The sequence below is a fragment of the Festucalex cinctus genome, chromosome 6 (assembly GCF_051991245.1).
Source record: "Festucalex cinctus isolate MCC-2025b chromosome 6, RoL_Fcin_1.0, whole genome shotgun sequence".
NCBI lineage: Eukaryota > Metazoa > Chordata > Actinopteri > Syngnathiformes > Syngnathidae > Festucalex > Festucalex cinctus.
In genome coordinates, this window is record NC_135416.1 from 8558696 (window position 1) to 8585218 (window position 26523).

Here is a 26523-nt window from a genome sequence, read left to right on the forward strand (position 1 = left end):
ATGGACCACCACATGCTGAGAAGTAAATACTTAAAACTATTTTCCACATCCATTGTTTGTTAGCATTCTTGGTCCAACTGCATGGTTTTCACAGTTTTCCGCTGTACAACTTTAAAGTGGAAAAAAACAAGCATCCCGAACTTTGTCAAGTTGAGCCAAGCTAAGATAAGCTTAGCAAGTACTTTGCAGTGGAAAATTCATCCAAACATTTACTATTGATGAATGATTTGTGAAAAAAAAATTTATTCCTATACTGAACTTAGTATTTCTTTGATCAAATTACTCATCTAAATCTTGCATACCTTACAGGGAAAAATTAACAAAGGGGAAGGTGATATAATGAAGAAAAAAACTGGTGCGTATCCTGGCCATGCTGAAGCCTGCACAAGCTGACGAAGAATCTTGGATCAGCAAAAGTATTTGGCAATAAAGTTTGTTCTTCTGGTTATAGGGAAGGCATAAAAGAAGTCCCTTTACAGATTAATAAAATTGTTACAAAATAAAATGAAATGGCACATCTGTGAAAATGACTGTAAAGAGAGGATTAGATATTGAAGTATGTTTATTTTTGGTCATTTTTTTTTTTTAATTTGTTGTCTACCTCTGGTTTTATCCAACAATGTCCCGGTTGCCGTTAATTTCCTGTGCCCCGCACAAATTTACAGGCACGGACGCGGTGGAATTGTCATTTTTATTGGGTAAGTTACCTGAAATACACAAATAGTGTGATTAAAAACATAATATAACATGTAGCCTCGAGCACATCATCAACCACTTTTTTGTTTTTTGATTGAAATAGATATAAATAATGTCTTATAGGTGTGCTGTGTCTGGTAATAATCTGTGCCCTCTTTGTGACATAAACGTGGTGTAAAATACTCTTCTAAATACTTCAAACTGTGGCGTTTTAATGACACGCTGGAAAGCCTTCCCAATTATCTTTTTTGAGATCTTTACAGTCGCCCTCATTATATCGCAGATTACCTTTTGCAGATGTGCTTCATATTTCTCAATGTAAAAATATACAATATATAGCATACACCCAAATTGTTCTCACCCATGTGTACTGTTCCTATTCGAAGGGAAAACGATCAGAACAATATACACTGTATATATTGCAGATTATTCACTTTATTGTTTTTGTGCTGATTATTTTTCCACACAGACTGTTAATGAAGAGCAATAAGCCCGAGCCAGGAGGAAAGATTGCGTAAAAGATAGAATGTCTAAAGTCTGGCATCATTTCATACCTCATAAAAGAAGCGAGACTACAATGTGCATATTGCTGCAGCTGCACAACTACACGTCTAGGGTAACAAAAACATATTTTAATATAGCCTACTATACTAAAACTGCTAATCGCAACAAATTGCTCCAGAGGTGGTTCTGATAGAACAGTTGATGTTGCATTTTTAATCGCTTTATTGAACAAAACACAAGCACATTCTAAGATAACCTGCTGATGACCTCACCACACAGCTAGCTTAGCCAGTTACTAGCCAATCAAGTGTCAGTATTATTCGCTGAACAGGCCACGCCCGCCTTTTAAAGGCACACGTTTAACATCACAGATACATTGTAGAACCATGAGGCTGGTGACCCCAACTGGACAAAAATTGCTTCACCTCACATGCATACATTAGTGGTATTATGTAGTGATGGGCAAATGTAGATGTTTTTTTTTTGAAGCACTGATACTGGAGTACCCGGGGGAAAAACAGCAACAACACCTGAGCAGGGGGCAATTATGTAAACTGCACACGGGGAACCAGGATCTGAACACAGCCGTGAGGCAGTCGTACTTACCCCAAAGCCGTCATTCTGTGGATTTACAAACATAAAATTAAAAACATCCAAGTCCAATCCAAATACAGTCAATGAAGTGACAATAAGCAAAATACTTCATATATCCGAGTCAGGATAGACTCTATTACAATCAACTATTCACCAGGAAGGAAGGTTCTTTCTCAAGTCAGTTATTACATTTTGGTTCAGAGCACATGTAGGTTAACAACTAAAACCAGCAAGCATGTTCTTGTAATATATAATTGCACCCACAACTGGCAACTCATTTATTCTTAAAATAGTTTACTTGCCAAATTGTGTTAATACACCTGCAACATAAGACTGCTCTTAATGTCTCACCGAAACTGACCATTAACTTGGACTCCGAGACTGTTCCTGTTTTCTCTGTGCCTCGCTCCACATTGCCAGTTGTACTTTCATGATGAAGTTTGATGATGTGTTAGCAGAAGTGAAAGGCTTCGGGCCTTTTCAATATAGGCTGATGCTAGCGTTGGTAACCCCTCGTCTGGTTTTGCCGTTTCAATTTCTGCTGAATAATTTTATCGCGTTTATTCCTTCTCACCACTGCAACATCAGCGCTTTCGATGATGGGGGTGTTTTTAGGGATCTCTCCAGCGAGGAAAGGCTCGTTGTCGGTATTCCACTCGAGGATGATGGGAGTCTGAGCTCTTGTCAGATGTTTGCAGAGCCTCAATATCATCTGTTGGTGAATTCCTCCAACACTACAGTGTTACCTCGAGTGCTTTGTCAGAACGGATGGGTATATGACAACTACACCATGAAGTCTTCTCTGGCCACAGAGGTAAGTTGGATCTGAAATTCCGATCAAACATCAGATAAATCCTTAATTTTCTATCGATTGGCTCGACAGTGGGATCTGGTTTGTGAACGAAAGAGAGTGAACAAATCCACAGCCACTATTTTCTTCTTGGGCGTCATGTTTGGAGCGGCCATCCTTGGCAGTCTTAGTGACAGGTCCTCGTGATTTATATACATTTATATTTGTTGGCGTAGCTTTTTGAGTTAATTTGTGCCAGAGTTTTTACAGCTATTAATATAATGGCAAAATTATAGACTCACGTAAAACTATAAAACTGGACTTTGTTTAAGGATCTCTTTTAATTCTGTATTTTTTTTCCTGGCAGATTTGGCAGGAAACCCATGCTGCTGGTGTCCTATTTGATCACCTCGATCTTTGGATTTGGAAGTGCTCTGTCAACTAATTTCGCCATGTTTGCAGTTATGAGGTTCTTTACTGGCTTTGGAGCTTCTGGAGTCAGTATAATCAGTGTAGTACTGTGTGAGTATTACAATGCATCTAACTGATCAATTTAAATAGAAATGTTTGGTTTTAGTACTTTTGGGGAGACTACTATGGACCTTACTAGTCTAAACATGACATTCTGATTAATATTACATTCGTGGAATATGATTTATGAAGCACAATCCAGCCATTTTTATCCATCTCAGGGACTGAAGATGACATCACAGTTGCTCAGCACTCAGGCAACAACCAATCACAGCTCACCGGTTTTCTGAAGCTGAGCATTGATTGGTTGTGATTGTGATATCATTTTCACTTGACAGCGCGTGGCAAAATGGCCGCCCTTCTGAGACTAAACTTTAAACTTGATTTACTACCAACCTAGAAATTGTCCTTCTTTACCTGATCACACTGTAAATTGTGATATGACTAGAATGTTTTAAGTGGTGCAATCATGATATCTCATCATAGGTATAGAATGGGCGGACATCAAGCGTCGATCTTCTTTGCTCATTTTATTAAGCATGGACTGGAGTTTTGGCAGTTCACTGCTTGGTGCCCTCGCCTATTTAGTGAATGATTGGAGGTATCTGATCGCCGTAGCAACCAGCCCAATCTTGCCGGCAATCATTTCTTGGTGGTAAGGAATTCGTATGAAGTGATACTTTGAAGTTTTAAACTAGTTGCACCATTTTAAAGACTTGGATTTATGATGCTTGTGCATTATTGTCATTCAAGTTATTTCACTGTCAGGGCATTGAATCGATCGCAACTGGACAGATCTGGTTCTCTTCGCACCAGATCCGTCTAGTTGCGATTGATAATTAATTTATGATGTGTTTTGTTGTCTGTACAGGTGGCTTCCAGAGTCTGCCAGATGGCTGGTAAGCCAGAGAAAGGTTAACCCTGCTTATTTTTACCTAAGCAAGTGTGCAAAGGTAAACCGCAGAAAGCAGTTTATGGATGACCTAAAACCTGAGGTGCAAACCCTTGTTGGCAAATTTATCAAGACTGACACCTTTATTTAAAAAAAAATAAAATGCCTTGATTTTTTTTTTCTCCCACACCTGCAGGATTTGTCAAAAATAATTGTGCTAGAAAATGAAAACAGAAAATATTCTTTGTTGGATCTGTTGAGGACTCCAGTGATGAGGAGACGGACTCTAATTGCTGGCACTGTGTGGTATGGCTCAGATAACAAAGATCTTTGTCATAGAACTTTGTTGCTGCCCCTTTTAATATACCGTATTTTCCGCACTATAAGGCGCACCGAATTAGAAGGCGCACCTTCAACGAATGACATATTTTAAAACTTTTTCCCTATAAAGTCGCTAAAGTAGAGGCTGGGGTTACATTACGCATCCATTAGATGGTGCTGCACTCAAGGGAATGCCAACAAAAAAGTCAGATAGGTCAGTCAAACTTTATTAATAGATTACAAACCAGCTTTCTGACAACTCCATTCACTCCCAAAATGAATAAACAGATGTTTTATTATTTTCTCTGAGGTAAAGTATTAGTATTAGCTAGCGATCCAATATGGCGGCATCTTCTGCGCATGTGCGTCACCGATAGCGTCTTGACAGCGAGACCTGTTGCGGCTCAGTATTGATCCATATATAAGGCGCGCTGGATTATAAGGCGCATGGTCAGCTTTTCAAAAAATTGAAGGCTTTTAGGTGCGCCTTATAGTGCGGAAAATACGGTATACTGTACAAACCTTACATGAAATAAAACAAAGATCAGCTTACAACAAAGAATGACTTTAAAATCATGATCAAATTGTCAAATTCAGAATTGTTAGAACACTGACTTCATAAATTCTATTGTGTTACAATTTTTGCCTTGCAGTCCATCTGTTCTTTCGTTCGTAGGTTTGGCGTAGCCTGCAGTTACTACGGAATCAGCTTGAACATCGCTGGATTCGGTGTAAACATTTTTATCACACAGTTAATCTACGGCGTCAGTGAAGTTCCCGCCAAAATTTTCTGCCTTTTTTCAATTAACAAACTTGGGCGAAAGCCGAATCAAATCGGTGGACTTCTTCTGACTGGTCTGTGTTTGTTTTGCAACATCCTAATCCCGCCTGGTAAGTAACGAGAGCGCAAAAGGGGAAAAAAGTTGGTTGGTCAGTGGGCTTGGAAACGTGTTTTTGGATGTCTTCTTTTCAGATATGGCAGCATGGCAGACAGCAATGGCGGCATTGGGCAAGATGTTTTCCGAAGGAGCTTTTACAGTTTTGTATTTGTACACAACAGAACTCTATCCGACAGTATTGAGGTCAGTAAAACACAATATGGAGCGATACCTTGACTTACTTGTGAGTTTTCAAATTCAAATAACGATTCAAGCTGTTACATTTGAAGAACATTGCAATGCCATTAGAATTCCATCAGTGCTATTTGAAGGAGTGACATCCTAAAAGTTGTGGATTCTTATTTGTGTTGTCATAGGCAAAATGGTTTTGGCTGCTGTTCTTTCCTCGCCCGTCTCGGTGTGGCAGTATCGCCCCTGGTGGCTCTTCTTGAGGATGTGTGGGTTGGTTTACCAAGACTCGTATATTCCATGATGGCTGCAGGTGTTGGGTTGTTGACCTTCCTTCTTCCTGAGACAAATAACGCCCGCCTACCGGAAACAATTCAAGATGTTGAACAGAGGAATTAATTTGCTTTGGAGGTATTACGAATGATTACAGTTACGGTTTTTAATATGAACGCTACACCATAATTTTTGCCATTGCTACCAAATGCCTCACAAAACTCCTTTTTAATGAGCAAGTTTCTTTGATAACTGTGTAGGTCACGTAACACAATGTTAAGTTGCTTGTTGTATGTTTTACTATATGATTCAATAAAAAAGAAACAAAAAAATGTTTGTATGCTTCCAATTTCATGTGGCTGACAAATTGATAATTGACCGTAAGTTTAAATCTCTACCAAGACTGAACTATCAAACAGAAATTAATTTCATTATACTTTCATTATACCATTTGCCAGTGTGCCCATATTTTGCTACTGAATAAAAATATTGTGCCGCTTGTTAAGACCACAGCTCAACAAGATGTATCTTTCATTGTTGCAAAAGAAAGCCCCGACTTTGCTGATTTTAACAAGCAGGAGCAGAGAAAAAGTAATGGCTCAGATGAGAACTTCAATAGTTTAAATTTCTGTTCCATAGCATAGCGTGTTTTAAGACGAGACACCGAATCCTTTGTGGCTGACCATTTTCTTTTGCACTAAAGCAATACATTACAATGATCCATTTTTAACTAAACAGGCTTACTCTAATATATCTAACATAACTATTTTCACTTGTTATTGTCTTGAAAAAAAAATCTAGATTTTAAATCTTGAGGTGACAAAATGCTGCACGGCTCCCGCAAAGTGAGGGATGAGCTGGAGTTTTACAATGCAAAGTGTTCAAGAGCAAATTGATTTGTTCTCAAGGTATTTTTTGTCTATATTTGCACTGTGGTTGTCTTGAGACCAGTCCACAGTCCGGAGTGGGCATCGCTTCTCGTGCCAAAGTCAAATAAATGGGATAGGCTCCTGCTCACCCACAACCTCAATGAGGACAAGCGCTACAATAAAATTGGTTTGCCTTTAATCGAAAACCCTCCCCACCCCCCATCACCAAGATGGCTTTTGCCAAGTGTTTAGCTGTCTGACATGGTTACTGTTTTATGAAATGTGAAAATCTACATAGAGTAAAACCTTGGATTCAAAGTTTAACTTGTCATCAAATATTAACTACTCATCAATGCGGACAAAACAAGCTCTTCCAAAGTCAGGTGGGTAATATCATTTGTTAAAGACAAAATAAAGCACAGGAACAAGTGGTTGCAACAGTTAAGCACTCAGTTGTGAGTGGCACTTTCAAGATGAAGTTTGACGATGTGTTAACGGAACTCAACGGTTTTGGGAAATTTCAGTTCCGTTTGATTTTGTTAATTATAATTTCTCGCGCCGCTTTGCCGTTTCATTTTCTGCTGAATAATTTCATCGGGTTCATCCCTCCTCACCACTGCAACGTCAGCGGAATCTCTTTTTGGAATCTCTCCGATGAGCAAAGACTAACTGTCAGCATTCCACTTCAAGATGACGGGACTCTGAGCTCCTGTCTGATGTTTACCGAGCCTCAATATCATTTGTTGCTCAACTCCTCCAACACAACTGAGCTACCTGCTGTTTTTTGTCAGAATGGATGGGTTTACGATAGCTCTACCATCAAGTCTACTCTGGCCACAGAGGTGAGTTGGATCTTCTGCATGCCTTTACAAAGCATCAGACAGTTTACTGGCTGTCTTCATGCCGACTAACCCGCAGTGGGATCTGGTTTGTGAGGGAAGGAGGCTGAGCGGAGCCATGACAACCGTCTTCTTTGTGGGTGTCACGCTCGGAGCGGCAGTCTTCGGCACGCTTAGCGACAGGTCGGGATTCTGTTGTTGTGCTTTGTACTTGAGAGTATTTAAAACACACAAGATACCCCGAAAAGGGCATGTTTGTTCAACCATTAAAATTGCATCATCAAAGAGAGCAGGTCAATTTACATACTTTAGACTGGTTCACAATTTTAAAAAAAAACTCACACAAATATGGACTGACAAATTGTATAGATTTATGAAAAAATGAAATAGGAGTCATGTCTTATGAACTTTGCCCTTCATCCTAGCAGAGACTCCTTTATCACGTGCACTATTTTGCAATACCAAAGTTCCACTCTAGATCTGTAAAGACCCAATGCAGCTATTCCTGATTTTCTCTGTACTTCTCCATCAACACATTATTGAGCATTGTCCTCAAACATTATCCTCTGTTTCCAACAACATTGTCTTGCAGGTTTGGCAGGAAGACGATGCTTTTGGTGTCCTATGTGACGACAGCATTTTTTGGACTGGCAAGTGCCCTGTCTTATAATTTCCCCATGTTTGCAGTCATGAGGTTTTTGACGGGATTTGGATGTTCTGGAATAATTGTGATCCCAATGGTGCTGTGTGAGTATCAAGATTATCTTTGAAATTTTGTCATTCAACTTCCGGGTTGCTCAAAAGTAGCATTGGTTGATTCTCCTTTAAATGTTACCAATTTTCTGTTGCATACAGTCGACGACAACTATTTTGAGAATAGAGATGGAGGCTGACCATGAATAGAAAATTTGCATTAACAACTGACGCTTCTCTAAAAGTCATGATAGTTGCTTGTAATATATAATTTAAATCCTATATTTATCATACCACAAACTTTGATCTCAGGAGTTATAGCGAATGGGTGAATGCGTTATGTTGCTTTGTTGGCCACTAGGCTGACGTAGCAGTTAGCGCTTAGCCCACTGTTAATAGAAAATTTGCATTAACAACTGACGCTTCTCTAAAAGTCATGATAATTGCTTGTATTATATAATTTAAATCCTATATTTATCATACCACAAACTTTGATCTCAGGAGTTATCGCGAATGGGTGAATGCGTTACGTTGCTTTGTTGGCCACTAGGCTGACGTAGCAGTTAGCGCTTAGCCCACTGTTATATCCACACAAACGTTACATCGTAGATAGGTTTAAATTTAACCTTGTTCCACTGAGCTGTTTGTACAGATTCCACTGGTTTTATGCTTTGTTTAGTCCCAGTTGTCTTATACTTATATATAGCCAAAAATATAATGCAACACTTTTGTTTTTGTTCCCATTTTTTATGAGATGAACTCAAAGATCTAAAACTTTTACCACAAAATATCACCATTTCTTTCAAATATTGTTCACGAACCACTCTACTCTAAATCTGTGATAGTGAGCACTTCTCCTTTGCCGAGATAGTCCGTCCCACCTCACAGGTGTGCCATATCAAAATGCTGATTAGACACCATGATTAGTGCACAGGTGTGCCTTAGACTGCCCACAATAAAAGGCCACTCTGAAAGGTGCAGTTGACTAGTTTTCTGAATCCCCCAAATGTCATATTTGGTGAAATAATTGTCAGTTTTTGTTGTATTTGGACAAAAGCATTTGCGAATCATGTCTTAGTCAGCTCTTGTAAGAATGTCTAATCTTACATCACAGGTTTAGAATGGATGGACAACAGGCATCGGAGCGCAGTGGGTATTTTCGTAGGCTTGGACTGGTGTGTGAACACGATGCTGCTGGCTGCTGTGGCCTATTTCGTGAATGAATGGAGGTACCTGTCAGCTGTAGCAAACATCCCGCTCTTGGCGGCAATCATTTCTTGGAGGTAAGGAAGAATGCAAGAATAGCAAGCAAACAAGCATAAAACATTGTTGCAAGCAGCGCTGTACTCACAGTCATTACTTACTGTAAATCAAAGTACAAATACTCATGTTACAAAAATATCTAGTAAAATAGATTTATATAATTGCAATTACATAATTGCAGTAAATATTTGGATGGGGGGGGGGGGCACTCTATGAATAGAAAATGGTCAAATGACAAATAGTGTCTGTACATTGGTAATGGAGTGGGCTGTTCTTGTGCTGTGTGACGTATTCGTCCTGCTCGTTTTTTGTTTTTGTTTTTTTGTCTCAGGTGGTTGCCAGAGTCAGCTCGATGGCTTCTAACCCAAGGAAAGGTCAGCCGTGCTTATTTTTACTTAAGGAACTGCGCTAAGGTCAACCACAGAGAAGAATTCCTGGATCACCTCAAACCTGAGGTGCAGACTCAACAATCACTTCGTTCCTTGTGGATAAATTCAGAGTTAACGGCAGCATTTCTTTTCTCCTGTTTTTGCTTTGCAGAATTTGTCCAAAGTGATAGTAGTGGAAAATGAAAACAGGAAATATTCCATGTTGGATTTGGTGAGGACCCCCAGGATGAGGAAAACAGCGATGCTTACTGGTATTGCGTGGTAAACAAATATGACTCATTGCATCGTGAATTACGAAAAGCTGTAGCTGGAAGAAAAACAGTTATACACACACACACAAAAAAAATGAGCACACGCATGCAAGAGTTACTGTTGGCCACAGCTCACTCGCAGACACTCACAAGCGTCTCACCAGGCCACGCCTCTTAACTCATTCACTCCCAGCCATTTTCACAAAAGTAATCCCGTTTGGTCCCGGCTGTTTTACTGGATTTTGACTGATTTTGCAAGGCCCACAGAATATTGTGTTCTATTGCTATAAAAGCCTATCAACCTATCAAAAGAAAGATTAAAGTCTCTTCTTTCATCAGGAAAAAAAAGTATGTTTCTATCTGTTTCCGTTTTGCAGCAATTAGCATTAGACGAGAGCAAAGTTTCATCAGTTTTCACAAATCTATTTAAAATTGTAAGTAATTGAGCTTTTTTTTCTACATGGCCCTGGTTGATCTCCTTTGCTCTGCTGCCACCTGCTGGCCGTTTGTGTAATAACTACCATTTCTGCAACCGTTCTTTGCAGTTGAGAGGCTGCATCAAAGCCTTCTGTATGCTCTAACATAAAAACAACAACGTATAAATACGTCTTTGGGACACTTAGAACAGTTAAAAAAAACGTATTTACACGATATTGGGAGCAAATGAGTTAAAGGCACAGAATGTGTACATTTTCTGCTTGCCAATTTAAATGTGTACAAAAATGTTTAAATTGTGCTTAAAAAGTGTCCTTTGATGAGGGTTCGTATGTTTTAATAAGTTGAAATGTTTTAGTCAAGCTATTTAAAGAAGGTACAGTATTTCATAAAAGTCAGTGCACCCTTCACATTTCTGCAAATAAACAATTATATATTTTCATGGAAAACACTGAAGAAATGACACTTTGACTCAGTGAAAAGTAATCAGTGTCCCGCTTACATAACAGTGTTGATGTCTTGTTCTCTCAAAATAAAGAAAAGCCATTAATAGCAAAGATAAACGAGGGTTAATTGCATGAGTGAAAAATTGTGTGCTCATGTTGTGTTTCCAGGTTTGGAACGGGCTTCAGTTACTTTGGAATCAGTTTCAACATTTCTGGATTTGGTGTGAACATGTACCTGACGCAGTTCATCCACGGCGTCACGGAACTTCCCTCCAAATTTATTGTCCTTTTCATTTTGAAAAAAGTAGGGCGACGCTTGACAAAAGCCGGTTCACTTTTTCTGACCGGGCTATGTCTGTTTTGCAACCTGCTCATCCCACTAAGTGAGTGAGACGTGTATATGACGTGGTTTGTGAAAAGCTGAGATTCAAGGGGCTGTACTTTCTGGATGTCTTCTTATTTTCAGATAAGGGCGCTTATCTGACAGCTGTGGCATCATTGGGCAAGGTGTTTGCCCAAGGAGCTTTTACCGTTGGGTTACTGTATGTAACAGAACTCTATCCTACAGTGATGAGGTCAGTAAAGACGGATGTTTGGAAAGGTTTGCACACCTGATTAAAAGGACACCACCATTAATGATTTCAGTCCGGTTAAAAATTAAATGTTGAAAGCCTGTGCACTTCCAGCCTTTGCTACTTGCTTCTACAAATTATTAAATCCATCTCTTGTCTTCATTTGGTTTGCAGTGGGAAGAAGCCCAGATTTGAACCCTCAACCTCAGAACTTTTGGGGGACTAATGTTGTTATTAGTGCTGTCAAAGTTAAAGCGTTAACTAATTAATTAATCACAAAAAATGATCGCATTAATCATTGTATTACCACAGATTAATCACACAATTAATTTTGACCGCAGATGATCCTTTTTAGCCGACAGTGGATGGTTACATTAAAGGTAGCTGTTGGAGTTTGAGCAATAAACATAACTACATGCATTAAAGTAAAGCATTTAATAAATGTTTACATATGCCGTAGGTCATTTTTTCCCATTTTAAATGATGCAAATCATTAATTGATTAGAAAAAGTAGGATGAGCGTGTGCAGCGGGCAAAAATGTTCGGGGTGGGGGGGGGGGGGAGCTTTTTTAAGACAGTGATTAATCAAAATTCTACGATGTGATTAATCTGATTAAAAAATGTAATCATTTGACAGCTCTAGTTGTTATATTTTAGGATGTACAATAAAGTTAGTTAGCCAAATATTTCACAAGATAAATGGATAACGATAATATGTAAATTTGCAAATGTTTTGTTTTAAAAATAAAATAATGAATTCACTTTTTTTTTCTTTTTTTTTTAAATCAATTTGATGATAATTCATTTTTGTTTTGATGTTAACTCAGGCAAAACGGAATGGGCTTCTGCAACTTTATGGCCCGTCTGGGTACAGCCGTGAGCCCACTGGTCTACTTCCTTGAAGACGTGTGGGTCGGCTTGCCAAATCTCGTCTTTTGTATTGTGGCTTTAGCAGGTGGGCTGTCTACATGTTTACTTAAAGAGACCACAAATACGCACCTCCCGGAAACCATCGAGGACATGGAACAATCGTGATAAGCCTCACGTTTTCATCAGTCATTCAATGAAGACTTTGTGTTCGACTTGTTTGTGTTTTGTGAAGAGGTGAGCTGTGACATTCGCAGTTCGAACCTGAGGAAAACTTTACCATTAGTTTCTGTCGACAGCGGAGATGGGTAGAAAAATGGCAGCCTCCTCAGATGGATGAAAATGGATGGATTCATCTGACTTGATTTTTATTGCACCAACACAATATTAATCAGAATACAGTGTTTGTTCGCATAGAGAAACCTAGATCATATTATTGCAAAGACATGTTATAATCCCAATTATTATTATTATTATTTTACTTTCAAGGAAATTGCTGTAGATGATACTGACCGGGACTCAACCTATGCAACTGAAGATAATGACATGGAGGACCTCAGTTGCCGAGAAATATGATCTAATATGAATTTTAATATCCAAATGATTCAACACACACTAAAACAACAAATTATAAGGAAAAACACAATTTCTGTTAAAAAAAAAAAAAAAACTATCCAGGAGTAGTAATTATTGACATATACTGTATATCACCAAGATGTGAATCTCCCAGATTGTATTTGAGCCCTGCAATTGGTTGTCAACCAGTTCAGGGTGTACCCCGCCTACTGCCCATAGCCAGCTGAGATAGGCTCCAGCAACCCCCATGGCCCTTGTGAGGAGCAAGCAGTTCAGAAAATGGATGGATGGATGTATTTGAGCCATAAAAGGTCTAATTTCTTTCTTGCATAATCACAAAATTGAGTTCCCCACTCTGATTCTTCATTGGTTACATTTATTCACTCCTGTTTAGTTCTTTGCAACCACTAGAGAGTACACAAGAGCAATTAACAAAAAAAACAAAAAACGTACTGTATTTCTTTTCAAGCTCATATGACTAAAGAACTACTTGAGATCGCCTAATGTATAAGGAAGACTCAGTAGCCTGAAATGTACAAAGTTGTACATCGCGTTTCTTATAGTGGTGTCATCAATGTTTTTGCGTCCATAAATGTGTAGGTTGTCAGGAGTTGATGTGGTGGAGTTTTGAGGAAGAACAAGCATATTAAAATAAATAAAATAAATGTTTGGATTAAGTTTATTGTTATTTTTATTTATTTATTTTTATTTTTTATTTTTTTGTTTTTACACATTTGACATGTTTTGAGACATAATTTAACAGATGATTTTAATTATTTGCTTGACATGTTATTGCTTATTAAATACTATGTTTTGTACATGGGATGTTCTATTTATGCATCTAAGGTTTTGTGGAAAATATATTTTTTTATTTGTTGTTCCACTTTATTATTGGTCTTTCACTACAAATTATTTTACACCAAAAAAAATAATAAACCAGATGACATTTTTTTTACAGTAAAATCATAGTACAAATGCTTATTTTTGTGACTTTTAGTTGGCTTTTCAAGATGCAATTCATTGTTCTGTTTGGTGTTGTATGACTTGTTGAAAGGTTGTGTAAATCAACTCTCGTCTGCTCTTATCTGTCCCTTTTCTACACTGCATAATCCTCTTGAGGGTCACAGGTGAGCTGGAGCTTTTCCCAGTTGACTGCGGGCAAAAGATGGCCTACACCCTGGCTACCAGTCAAAACTTAACAAGGTATACCTGTACATGTACCAAATATTCTATATTTTGTTTGATGATAAAATAGATTGTGTTCAATGTGGAGAAAAAAATGCATTAATATAACCAAATAGGACATTCTAGAGCTGTAATTTTAATACCACCCTCGCCCTGAGCCTTAATTCATATTTATTCCGTGACCTGACCCACATTCATGTCCCACGGGTGCCTGGTGGTGAGTTCAAGCATGGCATGGGACCTGCTTGCATGTTCGACATCTCCCAGTGTTCGTCAGTAAAGCTTATCCCACATTATGAGCAGGCTCACTGACTCAAGGATTTTTGCTTTAAAGTGCTTCCACTACTTAAAGTAGTTGAAACCTTGGATGCAAAGTTTAACTTCATCAAATATTAACTACTGAACAAACACTCCTTAGAATAAAAACAAGCTCTTCCAAAGTCAAGTGGGTGTTATAATTTGTTGTAGACACAAGAATGCGCAAGAACAAGTAGTTGCAACAGTTCAGTATTCAAAGTTGCAAGTGGCTCTTCCAAGATGAAGTTTGACGACGTGTTAACGGAACTGAACGGCTTGGGGAAATTTCAGTTCCGTCTCATTTTTTTAATTCTAATACCTCGCGCTAGTTTGCCGTTTCACTTTCTGCTGAATAATTTCATCGGGTTCATCCCTCCTCACCACTGCAACGTCAGCGCTTTAGATGACGGGGGTGTTTTTTGGAATCTCTCCGATGAGCAAAGACTAACTGTCAGCATTCCACTTCAGGATGACGGGACTCCGAGCTCCTGTCTGATGTTTACCGAGCCTCAGTATCATCTGTTGCTCAACTCCTCCAACACAACTGAGCTACCTGCTGTTTTTTGTCAGAATGGATGGGTTTACGATACCTCCACCGTCAAGTCTACTCTGGCCACAGAGGTGAGTTGGATCTTCTGCATGCCTTTACAAAGCATCAGATAGTTTATTGGCTGTCTTCGTGCCTCCTAACCCACAGTGGGATCTGGTTTGTGAGAGAAGGAGGCTGAGCGGAGCCATGACAACCGTCTTCTTTGTGGGTCTCATGCTCGGAGCGGCAGTGTCTGGTACGCTGAGTGACAGGTTGGTATTCTAATCTCATGTTCTAAGTGTTTTGTTCTGTAGGGGAGACCGGGGCTAGTTGTATCGCTTTTTAAATTTTTATATATTTCTCTGAATCAATGCGTCATATATAAACAAAATGTATACCAGAAGAAAGACCAAAGTCTTGGTTATATTTTTTTGTATTCATGTCATTTTTGTACTTTGTGTCAGTGCAGAGTTATAAGCCATCAAATAGAGGGAGTGAACATGTGACATGTTGCCCCACCAATGGGTAAGTTGTCACATGATATGGGGTAAGATGTCACATTGGATTTTGCAACTAATAAAACGAAAATAAAACGTTTTTTTTTTTTTGTTTGCTTTTCCACCCAGATAAATTGTTTATCATTAATCTATTGAAATTTACCATAGTTATTGAGCAAACTTTAACATAAAATATTATGAAATAGAATAAAGTCACTAGGAACAGCTGGCATATAGGCCATAGCTGTCAGCCTCAAATGCATGATATGCTTCCCTTATACTGGAAATTTGAGATTAAATTGAATTTCAAAAAATAAAGCGATGGATGGATGGTTGATCATGCATTTTAAACCAGTCCTGACATGTGGGCATACTGTCGTTCCAACAACTGGAAAATAATTTTTGAAACAATGAAACAAAATCTGGCCAACTAATTTCCTCACTCTTTAGACTCATCATCGGAAGAACAATTCTGGCATATGTAAACAGAGTTGCCAGAGGTAAAAAAAAATTATTGGCCTATTTTTTGCATATGTGACAACAAACCCCAAAATGACTGAGACAAGTTGCCACAAACACCCATGTTGGCTAAAACTTACTCTAGTTTAAAGTTATCTTAAAACAGAGCAGTGACTGAGGCATGACAGGATGCCTGAATCTCTCCTCTAATGAGTCCATATGATTTGCTGCTAGAATTTGTCTATGTACGAAGACTGTCTAAAAAATATGAAGTTGAAAATTTTTACTTTGGGTTGTGCAAAACAGATAACTGGCACTCCCATCAGCTCACAATGTGCTATTCTCTTCTCAGACAGTACACAACCCCTCACCAAAAAAAACTAGTATATTCCACTTTTTCATTGCGCCCTCTGGTGGAGAAGAAAATGGCAATGTGACAACTTACCCGTGATACAACAAGCCCCGGTCTCCCCTACTTGTAATTGCATGCTGCATTCACAATTTCCCAATTTGAGTAAAATTATACAAATATTACTGTAACCTCATTAGACTACAATCGTATTTGAGATGTGACATGTGAGCAAACTTGAGATACAAACTCAGTTGACCTCACTTCACAGTATGTCGCAGTTTGATAAATAGGCAACAATTCATCCAAGGCAAATGATGCATCTGTGGTACTCTTCTTAGGCATGAAACCAAACCGTAGCTCACAAATGCTCACATCTGTCCTCAGTCTAGCCTCCACTACACTTTTCCATAACTTTATTGTGTGGCTCATTAATTTGATTCATTCCTCTTTAGTTGCCACAACTCTGCTCATCGTCCTTGTTTAAATATGGGCACGAGCAGACTTTTCTCCCTTTCTCAAGCATCTAACCTCCATCTAGAATGTTTAAAAAAATAAAATAAAATAACACTGCCACCTCTCCTAAATGCCTCCATCCTTCCACAGTTATACCATCAGGACCAAGTGCCTTTCCATTTTTTTTCTCCTTTTCATTGTTTAAGTTATCATTTACTAATCTTTGTTACTTACTGGTTCGCCACATTTGCCTTTTCTACTTTCCAATGAGCTTTTATGAGCTGTCCCCCCCCCCCCCCCCCCCTTCTTTTTATAAGGGACATCAAAGCAGGGAAAGTAACACCGCATTATGATTGGGTAACCCTGGCCAATTTGGTAATTTGTAATGCTTCTCAGGGCACCATTTTATATCGTATTTACTTATCATGAAGCAGAATTTCAATTGGTTATCTCAGATTGGCACATGAGTCAGAAATGTTAAGCGTGAATCCAAAGGTCTGACTGACTCCTTAGCCTTCTCATTGCCTTCAAACATTACCTTCTTTTTCCAACAACATTGATTTGCAGGTTTGGCAGGAAGACGACGGTTTTGGTGTCCTATGTGACGACAGCATTTTTTGGATTGGCAAGCGCCCTGTCTTATAATTTCACCATGTTTGCAGTCATGAGGTTCTTGACGGGATTCGGATGCTCTGGAGTTATTGTGGTCACCATGGTCCTGTGTGAGTGTCAATGTCATCTTTTAAATCATGTCAGTCAATTTCTGGGTTGCTCGTTAGTAATGGTCGATTCACCTTTAAATGTTCCAAATTTTCTGATGAATACGGTGGACACCTGCTATTTCGAGGTTACGAATCGAGCCTGAACACGAATGGCAAACTTTGGTGAAAAACTGACAGTTCCGTAAAAATCATTATAAGTGCCGATAGTAAATTATTTAAACTATAAATTTAGTGCACCACACGCTATAATCAATTGTAGAATTTCAAATGGTTACAACCTTTGGTGTACCTTTAAAATACCATTGGGCTTATGGAACCGATATTACTTTAACCACTAATAGGCTAAATATTGGTGTAAAAATAAAAAAAAATAAAAATACAAACTCCAACTCTTTGTTGAAATGTTTTTAAAGCACGTTTATTGATGTGCAAAATGTAGATGTTTTTTGTTTTGTTTTTTTAATAACATAATAGACATCTTTACTTTAAAGTTCTAAGAAAACGTTGAGGGTTCTCCCAGGGTCATCAGCCTGTTTTAAAAAGTTCAAGTGAAAACTTAAAAACATAAATAACTCCCTATTGTTTTCTATAGTAAATAAAATTATACAAATTTCAGTGTCCCCTGCCTACTGCCCAGAGCCAGCTGAGATAGGTGCCAGCACCCCCCGCGACCCTTGTGAGGAATAAGCGGTCGAGAAAATTGATGGAATGGATGTAATAAATGTTGTCACATGTTGAATAATATGTCAGATTTGTTGTATTTTGATGTGAATCCCATTTGAGAATCATGTCTTAGTCAGCTCTAATAAGAGTGTATGTTTTCACATCACAGGTTTGGAATGGACGGACAATCGGCATCGAACCACATTGGGTATTTTATTAGGCTTGGAGTGGTGTGTGAACACGATGCTGCTGGCTGCTTTGGCCTATTTTGTGAATGAATGGCGGTACCTGTCAGCTGTAGGAAACATCCCGCTCTTGGTGGCAATCGTTTCTTGGAGGTAAGGAAAAATGCAAGCCAGTTGTGAGCCTGCTTGTCGTTCGTAACCTTCTTTTTGGTCTCAGGTGGATACCAGAGTCAGCTCGGTGGCTTCTAACCAATGGAAAGGTCAACTGCGCTTATTTTTACTTAAGGAACTGTGCTAAGGTCAACCGTAGAGAAGAATTCTTGGATCACCTCAAACCTGAGGTGCAGATTCGCTCGTCACTTCATTCTTTGTGGATAAATTGAGATTAAAAGTCACTATTTCTTTTGCTTTTGCAGAATTTGTCCAGAGTGATAGTGGTGGAAAATGAAAACAGGAAATATTCTGTTTTGGATTTGGTGAGGACCCCCAGGATGAGGAGAACAGCGATGCTGACTGGTATTGCGTGGTAGAGTAAACAAATGTGTCTCTTTGCATCCTGAAATACTATTTAGCCAGCTGTAACTGGAGGAAGCACAGTTATACACAAAAGTAATGAACATACTCATGCAGGAGTCGCTGTTGGCCACAGCTCACTCCCAGACACAAGCATTTCACCAGGCCACGCCTCTTAAAGGCACAAACACTACAATGTGTAAAATGTTCTGCTTGCGATTTTATCTCTGTGCAAAAACATTTCAAATGGTTTTATAAAGTGACTTTTGATAAAGGTGTATATGTTTTATAAGTAACATAAAGTCACAAAAGTGAAGTACACCACATTTTGCAGATATGTATTGTATATTATCATGAGACAACACTGAATGAATGGCATGTTGACAGAATGAAAAGTGGTCAGTGCAAACAGTGTAATATTTTTTCAGTGTTGTCCCATGAAAATATGCAATTATATATCTCCAGAAATGCGAGCAGTGTACTCACTCTTGTGAGATATTGTATATATAGTTTCTCAATATCATTGATTTATACGTATGCAACGTATCCAATACGATAAAAGGATGTTGACTGAGTTTTTTGTGTTTCCAGGTTTGGATTAGGCTGTAGTTACTATGGAATCAGCTTCAACGTGTCTGGATTTGGTGTGAACATGTACCTGACGCAGTTCATCCACGGTGCCACGGAACTTCCCTCCAAATTTATTGTCCTTTTCATTTTGACAAAAGTAGGGCGACGCTTGACTCAAGCCGGTGGACTTTTTCTGACCGGGTTGTGTCTCTTTTGCAACCTGCTCATCCCACTCGGTAAGTCAGCGAGACGTGTTAAGAACAGCAGATATTTAAGAGGGCTGCTTTCTGGATGTCTTCTTATTTTCAGATAAGGGCGCTTATCTGACAGCGGTATCATCATTGGGCAAAATGTTTGCCCAAGGAGCTTTTACTGTTGGCTTTCTGTATGTAACAGAACTCTATCCTACAGTCATGAGGTTAGTAAAGAAGGATGTTTATAAATGATTTCAGAACTGTTAAACATTAAATGTTGAAAGCCTGTACACTTCCAGCCTTTACTACTTGCATCTACAAATTATTAAATCCATCATTTGTCTTCATTTGGGTCGCAGTGGGAGGAATTAACGAAGTGAGTGTTATATTTGAGGATGTACAATAAAGTTAGTTAGCCAAATATTTCACAAGATAATTGGATAATGATAACACGTAAAATTTACAAATATTTTATTATAAAAAAAAACAATCAATTCACTTTTTTTTTTAAATAAAATGTATTTGATTATAATTCATTTTTGTTTTGATGTTAACTCAGGCAAAACGGAATGGGCTTCTGCAACTTAATGGCCCGTCTGGGAGCGGCCGTAAGCCCCCTGCTCTGCTTCCTCGAAGATGTGTGGATTGGCTTGCCAAATCTAGTTCTCTGTATCATGGCTTTAGCCGGTGGGATGTCTACTTGTTTACTTAAAGAAACCAGAAATACGTACCTTCCAGAAACCATTGAGGATGTGGAACAATTGAAGTCATAAGTCTCAAGTTTTCAACATATCACAGAAGACATTTTTGTGTTTTAGAACATTCGCCTTATGAGGAGTCTCCTACGCGTAAAGGTGACATTTTAGGGAAAAATGAGTTTGGAATTAAGAAAAAAGACATGAAAAACAATTGTTGGTTCTACCAGTCCTTCTATCAACTATGAAATAAAAGAACCAAATGAAAATGTGTCTGTGAACGAGCCTTTCTGCACTTCCACTGCAATGTTACTTAATAACTGCCTGCACACAGAGTTTCTTTTGACCAGCTTGATTGAAGATCTAGAGTAGAGCCACTTTCAAGTAATGGTCAGATTGACATAACCAAACCCATAAAGGAGGGGAGAGCCGTGACGGTCGCAATGTGAGCCTGTGGACACGTTGACGTCCGTTTTAGTTGCCAGTAGATGGCGGTAGAATGTCAAAAGTTTAATGTTTTAAATGATAGTAGTTTTAATTGGATGGTTAACATTTTACAAAAACTTTTATGCATTTTGTGTGTTTTAAGACACAATGCAACTTTCAAGGATTTTTAAGACCTTGTTTTTTTCCTTGCTTCAGTCTGTACATCGTTAATGGTTTGGTTCAAGGATTTTTAGATAAATATGTTATTTGTTGTTCCACTTTGCATATTGTTATATATATATGTAATATGGATATAAAATATTGTTTTACACCACTACCACAATGATGAACTTATTGGCAAGCAAATTCACTTACTTTTTACAAAATAAAGTAATGGCCAAATGCATAGCAATCGCATCAAACAGCGAATAAAATACCTGTGATATATTCCGTGAGCGTTATGTACCAGCCCAAATAAGATTATCGAAAAATAGAGTAAAACAAATTTTAAAAAGCTCTGCAGTATGGAGGAGTGCGAGGATGAGGTAAGCAAGCAACGGCAGCAGCATCCACTGCCTGGCAGTCCGCAGTGCCGCTGTTTGAGGAGATGGAAAACTCTCGGAACCAATCGCAGCTGAATATTACGCTCTCGTAAGCCAATCATATTGCGGATTTGCGCTTGTGGGCGTCGCCAATGTGCCAATCTTCCCTTGGGACCGGCCAGCGTTTGGTTGAGAGGCGTGTGCCGGATGGTGGAGTACCACTGATGAGAGAGCGGGCAATAAAGAAGAAGGGACTCTTTTAGCTCGCATTGTACTTCCCCGCGGACACTGGTCAACTCCACAGGAGGATTTACTTCATCTGCTGCGTGTGGTATGTGCTACAAGATGGCTCCCAATGTCTTTTTTTTCACCCCTCATCGTTTTCTAGCGCCTTGTCGTAGCTAGCAGCGGTGTTCGTGAACTGTAGCTAGCGGATTATTGTGCCGTGACTTTTCAATGATGGAGGACCTAATGCTAGCCGGCGTCGCTACATTACAACCATACGGCTTAGAGTAATCTTTCCGTCGATGTTGTTACATGGAATGAAGGCGTTTGTTTGAGGGACAGTGAGAGTTTGGAGCAGTGCGGTCATTGTCCGCCTTGCGCTTATTTTATCTCCACCCAGACGTCTCTTGAGCCGCCCACACCCATGATGGGATTCGGTCACAAGTCGCCCTAAAAAAAAAAAGAAAAGAAAAGAAAAAAAAAACACATTTCCACCAAGTTAACCCCGTTAGGCGTTGTAAATCGACTGTTTTTTTGTTTTTGTTTTTGTTTCATATAACTGTGGGGGAGGTTGGGGGGAATCTGAAAAGTGTACGTTCACAAACAACTTAAGTTAGTTCATGACGTGGGTTCATCTTGTGGAGCGCTGCATTTAAAAGCTCGCTGGTTAGCAAGCTGCAGTGTAGTTTACAAATACAGTGCACACCCGCAACTATAGCCCGCGAATAGCGCAAATCGTTATTGGCGTCCATTAAAAATACATTTGAGGTGGGAATCTTTTTTTTTTTTAACACCAACTTCTTGAAACGTCCATATAAAACACGGGGGTAACAAAAATACTGAAAAAAGGTCTGCAAATAGTGAATCTGCATGTGCCGAAAATGAATTGAAATGCCATGGATCTCTGTTTTTTTTGTTTTTTTCAATAAAGTAATATGCTACTGAATTTTATAAAAACAATACAATTTAAGACCAAGTCCAACCCTACTGAGTCTGACTTATGATGTCACTCACTAGGCCACACCCATTAAAAGCACATATCAACACACAAATAACAGAAAAACCTAAGTGCCTCTGCGTCTTAGTAGTGTTTTATTTCTGGTTTTGCTTCTGGGCATACAAAGTAGGGCTAAGGGGATGCAGTGACCCACAGCAGCCACACTGAGCCCCCTCCCCACTATTATTCCGTGACCTGACCCAAATTCGTGTCCCACAGGCGCCTGCTGGGTTCAAGCACGGGACCTGCTTGTGGGTTAGACATCTCCCAGTGCTCGCCAGTAAATCTTGTCCCACATGACTAGCAGGCTCGCTGCCCGGAGAGGTTCTTCCTCATCAAGGCAGTCAGACCGCATCATCTGCCGAGCCCTTTTCCACAATATAAAAGGACCCCTTAATCCTAAAAGTGTGGCTTGCCTGGTTACCCTGCATGTAAAACTGGGTACACATGATAAATTAGCCAAATTTGAGCATTTGTCCTTCTTTTCAAGTCCAAACATGCTTTTAAAACTTTAAAACTACTGTACTGAAATTAGAAAAATAAAAGTCAAAACAAAATAATAATAATAATAATAATAAAGTAACTCTCTTGAAAAATCCAAAGCTACGGGTAACCCTGTTATTAAGAGTGATTTTATTTATTCCCCCCTAAGTGGAGATATGGTTATGTTACGTTACAGTAACAGTTCATGTGGGCTGGTTATGTGCAGGGATGGAGGTGGAAGGCCTTCAAGGTCTGTGTGGGCATCATTGCGTCCACACAGACTTAAATATGTATGAGGAATATTTTAAGTGAAGCAGAAACATTAGATTTGTTTTTTCTTCAGAATTTTTTTTTTATATACTGTATACTTAATGGTCTCATCAGATTTTTGGGGAATAGGATTTGACGGTGGCTCATTGTGATTACTTACGCCCCCTCTTCACTTAAACATATACTTTGTGGAAAAAAAACATATTTTCAGAACACTGAGGGGATGAGTGCTGAATCACTAAACCACATATTAAAAGTTAATAATATAAATAATAGGGATTGGCATAGTATCGATTGAAAGTTCTGTCGATTGGGTGGTTGATTGTCCCTTTAATTAATGGCGTCACGGGGCAACTGAAGCAAAACAGATTCCACTTCTTTGTTGAAAACAGCAGAGGCACTTGATTCACTCGAGTCTCAACTGGTTTGATGTCAAGGTATAGTGAGTGTGGCATCACCTATGATGTACCCAACTCTTGGATCGCCTTTTTTTTTTTTTTCTGCTCCACACATCACAATAAAAAGCCAATTCTAGTCCTATTACTTGTTATTTCACTTTTACAGTGGTCATTCAAATATCCAGCCATTAAAAATTATTAATAAAAGCTTGTGACCAAATCTTGGAACTTTTCCCCCTCAGGGCTCGTGCTTTCTAGCATGACTGAACGCCATATAACTCACAATACTTTGTGTCCCAGCTGCAGGTGGCCAAGCAAGGAGTGCTGCTTCTGGTAGACGCCAGAAATGTCGCAGAGGAGTGGGCAGGAGGACCCGGAGCGGTATCTTTTTGTGGACCGCGCCGTGGTCTACAACCCGGCCTCGCAGGCCGACTGGACCGCAAAGAGGCTAGTATGGATCCCGTCGGAGCGCCACGGCTTCGAGGCGGCCAGCGTGCGCGAGGAGCGTGGCGACGAGGTGCTTGTGGAACTGGCGGAAAACGGGAAGAAGGCATCGGTCAACAAGGATGACATCCAGAAGATGAACCCGCCCAAGTTCAGCAAGGTGGAGGACATGGCAGAGCTGACTTGCCTCAATGAAGCCTCCGTACTACACAACCTCAAGGACCGCTATTACTCGGGCCTCATTTATGTGAGTAGATTTTTATTTCATTTTTTCCCCCCCACGATGTTTGCTAATTGTTATTTCGTTACCAATTTAAACATTACAACATCAGACAAAGATACTGCCATTCAACCCCCGTGACCAAATGAAGAAGTTATTTATATATTTATTTATTTATTTATTTATTTGATTTAATCGGCTATCATAATTTTATTTAGCCAAATATTGGAATCTGCAAGGGCTTCAAAAAATATATTATTATTATATATATATATATTTTTTTATATATATTATATATATTTTTTGGGGGGGTGGGGTCGGCCCAGCAAAATACAACAAAACTGAAAGTGAGGTCCATGGAATTCCCCACAATCCAGTTTCATCTGCAGAACATAAACAATTGCAAATATATTTCCACAGGCAAAAGTGTGTTTCCATCTGCAAAATGCTACTTTAAAGGTGGCATAAGATCACATTTTGGGTTCAAAATCATTAACGAAAGCTGTCAGGAACACATTACACAGTAAAACATAAAACATGTGTATGTGGCAAGGGTGATGAGACTGGCTAAACAAATTCTGTGCTTGTTGTCACCACAACTTTGTCGCTACCTGAGGAGATAGTTAATCATCCATTTTGCAGAGTGTGATTTGCACTCGCCTAAAAATATTGTCATCCGTGTCCTTAAAGTGTCTGCGCACACATGGCTAAAATGACTCATACCCTGAGGGAGTGTGAGGTTGGTGATTTGGGATTAATGCATATGGTACTGGAGAACTTTTTATTGGTTTCGGTGTGTCCCTACTTTTTGAGTTGGCAGATCTCTGACATGGACCACAATGCCCCCAGATAACTCCCACTCTCCTCACTTGATAAATGCCTACGTCTTCGCTGAATCACTCCCTCACTTTGTTTTTCTTTGAATTGTCTCAGAAGCCTGATGTGAGGGAGTCACATTGCAGAGTAGATGTATTACATCCTCCCAGAGCCACAAAAATCTTATCGAGTGGAACATGTAAGGTCAAACACAACAGAGTTGATTGACTTTTAGATTTTTAATGTTTCATAGGAAGTAAAGGAGATAGTCAATCTGTCGTAAGATCACACTGTCAAAACTTGTATTAACCGGACAGGCTTTTTTAAGTTGCATTTTGTACTGTTATACAACATGGTTGGGTTTTCCACAGTAACTCGGGCTGAAAATGACTCCCCCGCCATCCCCCCACTCATCTTATTTGTAGTATATCTGACTCTGCAAAGGGCTTTTCAGATTTCCCTTTCAGTGGCTATATGTCATAATCATGTCCTACATTAGCCGTCAATTCCCCCTTGTCATTATGATCCACTTAGTGACATGCATGCCAGGAATAGTCGTGACTCGGAGGTAGTGGGTCACCTGAGACTCCGACAGAGGTATCACACCGGGAGAGATTTTCTTGCTGCACTATTGTGACTGTATGTGATTCCAATGGACTGGAGCTGAGGCTGATATTCAAAATAGCAAAATAGTCTTGTGTGAGCAGGGATAATCAGATTCAACTAACTGTTTACATGTCCATAAAATTAATGGGAGTGCCTACGATGAAATTACTCCAGACATATCCGTCAAATATAGGAACATTTGCTGGCTCACACCATACTGTACGAGTCAGACTGCCTGAACTTAAGATGCTGTCTCATTGCTCTGCAAAGGCTAGCACTTTGTTGTAATTGGTAAATGTTTTTTTAAAGTAGCAAAGGAATAAAAACATGTACACTAGTATGTATAATAAATCTGACATTGTTTATGACCGGTATTTTTAATTTTAGCGGTACAAGCAGAAAATGCACAGCACACATGCAAAGTAAACTTGACATGAAAACCAGTACACATTATTCTTGTTTCTCTCTGATTGTTTGGACAGTTCATAGCAGCCTCAGTAGAAAAAAAATATATGAGCTCACTCGAGTATAGACGTTTATTGAGTCATCTGTGTGAGCGAGCCTTCACCCAACCCACGTTGATGCACTTGTGTTCTAATGTGTTGTGTAAATTTGGTGCATGAGCTCTTCATTGTCAGTGAATATACATACAGATTATTGCAGAGCATTCCCTCCTCATGTGATTTCTTTATTCAATAATCAGGTTCCTACATTAAGCCTGGTCAGGCATCATATCACCTTTCCTTTTTTTATTTATTTATTTATTTATTTATTTATTTTTATTTTTTTTAGCAGCTGTCCAAAAATATTTCAGTGCAAGTCTGTTTTATTGATGCCACTGTGATGCATTATTGAGTGCAAGCCGCTACACGCTTATCTTTAAGCGGTAGTGATGATGCACTGTGTACCAGATTTTGAATGACTTGAGATTTATTTATTTATTTTGTTATTTATTTATTTTTGTCTTCAAGTGA

General features: G+C 39.1%; 5 protein-coding genes across 22 annotated transcripts in view; all 5 read left to right on the top strand.

Annotated features, from left to right (window-relative positions):
• Positions 1-1790, top strand: part of LOC144020346 (solute carrier family 22 member 7-like) — a 41165-nt gene extending 39375 nt beyond the window's left edge. For all 9 annotated transcript variants that reach the window (XM_077523722.1, XM_077523720.1, XM_077523719.1 and 6 more), the window contains one exon: positions 310-1790. In XM_077523722.1, coding sequence (XP_077379848.1) covers positions 310-340 — 31 coding nt within the window. In that variant the 3' untranslated portion in view covers positions 341-1790. The remainder of the gene's footprint in view (positions 1-309) is intronic.
• Positions 1789-5985, top strand: LOC144020348 (solute carrier family 22 member 7-like). The gene is made up of 9 exons (XM_077523727.1): positions 1789-2608; positions 2678-2781; positions 2952-3106; positions 3542-3710; positions 3927-4050; positions 4144-4253; positions 4945-5159; positions 5242-5350; positions 5524-5985. Exons 1-9 carry the CDS (start codon positions 2225-2227, stop codon positions 5732-5734), a joined length of 1581 nt encoding a protein of 526 aa, XP_077379853.1. The 5' UTR covers positions 1789-2224; the 3' UTR covers positions 5735-5985.
• A 965-nt stretch (positions 5986-6950) lies between these two features.
• Positions 6951-12447, top strand: LOC144021196 (solute carrier family 22 member 7-like). Its single transcript, XM_077525296.1, has 9 exons — positions 6951-7319; positions 7396-7499; positions 7909-8063; positions 9124-9292; positions 9604-9727; positions 9813-9922; positions 10962-11176; positions 11260-11368; positions 12193-12447. The coding sequence occupies exons 1-9, from the start codon at positions 6951-6953 to the stop codon at positions 12398-12400; spliced, it is 1563 nt and encodes a 520-aa protein (XP_077381422.1). The 3' UTR covers positions 12401-12447.
• Positions 12272-20374, top strand: LOC144021195 (solute carrier family 22 member 7-like). Of its 3 annotated transcripts, XM_077525295.1 has the most exons (11): positions 12272-12320; positions 13936-14011; positions 14759-14911; positions 14988-15091; positions 17148-17302; positions 18135-18303; positions 18368-18491; positions 18567-18676; positions 19255-19469; positions 19543-19651; positions 19987-20373. In XM_077525295.1, the coding sequence occupies exons 3-11, from the start codon at positions 14786-14788 to the stop codon at positions 20198-20200; spliced, it is 1326 nt and encodes a 441-aa protein (XP_077381421.1). In that variant the 5' UTR covers positions 12272-12320; positions 13936-14011; positions 14759-14785; the 3' UTR covers positions 20201-20373. The 3 variants fall into 3 exon arrangements, with proteins under 3 accessions (XP_077381421.1, XP_077381420.1, XP_077381419.1); XM_077525294.1 differs by lacking the exon at positions 12272-12320 and having other exon boundaries at positions 13249-14011; XM_077525293.1 differs by lacking the exons at positions 12272-12320; positions 13936-14011 and having other exon boundaries at positions 14412-14911; positions 19987-20374.
• A 911-nt stretch (positions 20375-21285) lies between these two features.
• myh10 (myosin, heavy chain 10, non-muscle) overlaps positions 21286-26523 on the top strand; it is a 42497-nt gene continuing 37259 nt past the window's right edge. For all 8 annotated transcript variants that reach the window (XM_077523403.1, XM_077523407.1, XM_077523405.1 and 5 more), the window contains exons 1-2: positions 21286-21421; positions 23764-24154. In XM_077523403.1, coding sequence (XP_077379529.1) covers positions 23810-24154 — 345 coding nt within the window. In that variant the 5' untranslated portion in view covers positions 21286-21421; positions 23764-23809. The remainder of the gene's footprint in view (positions 21422-23763; positions 24155-26523) is intronic.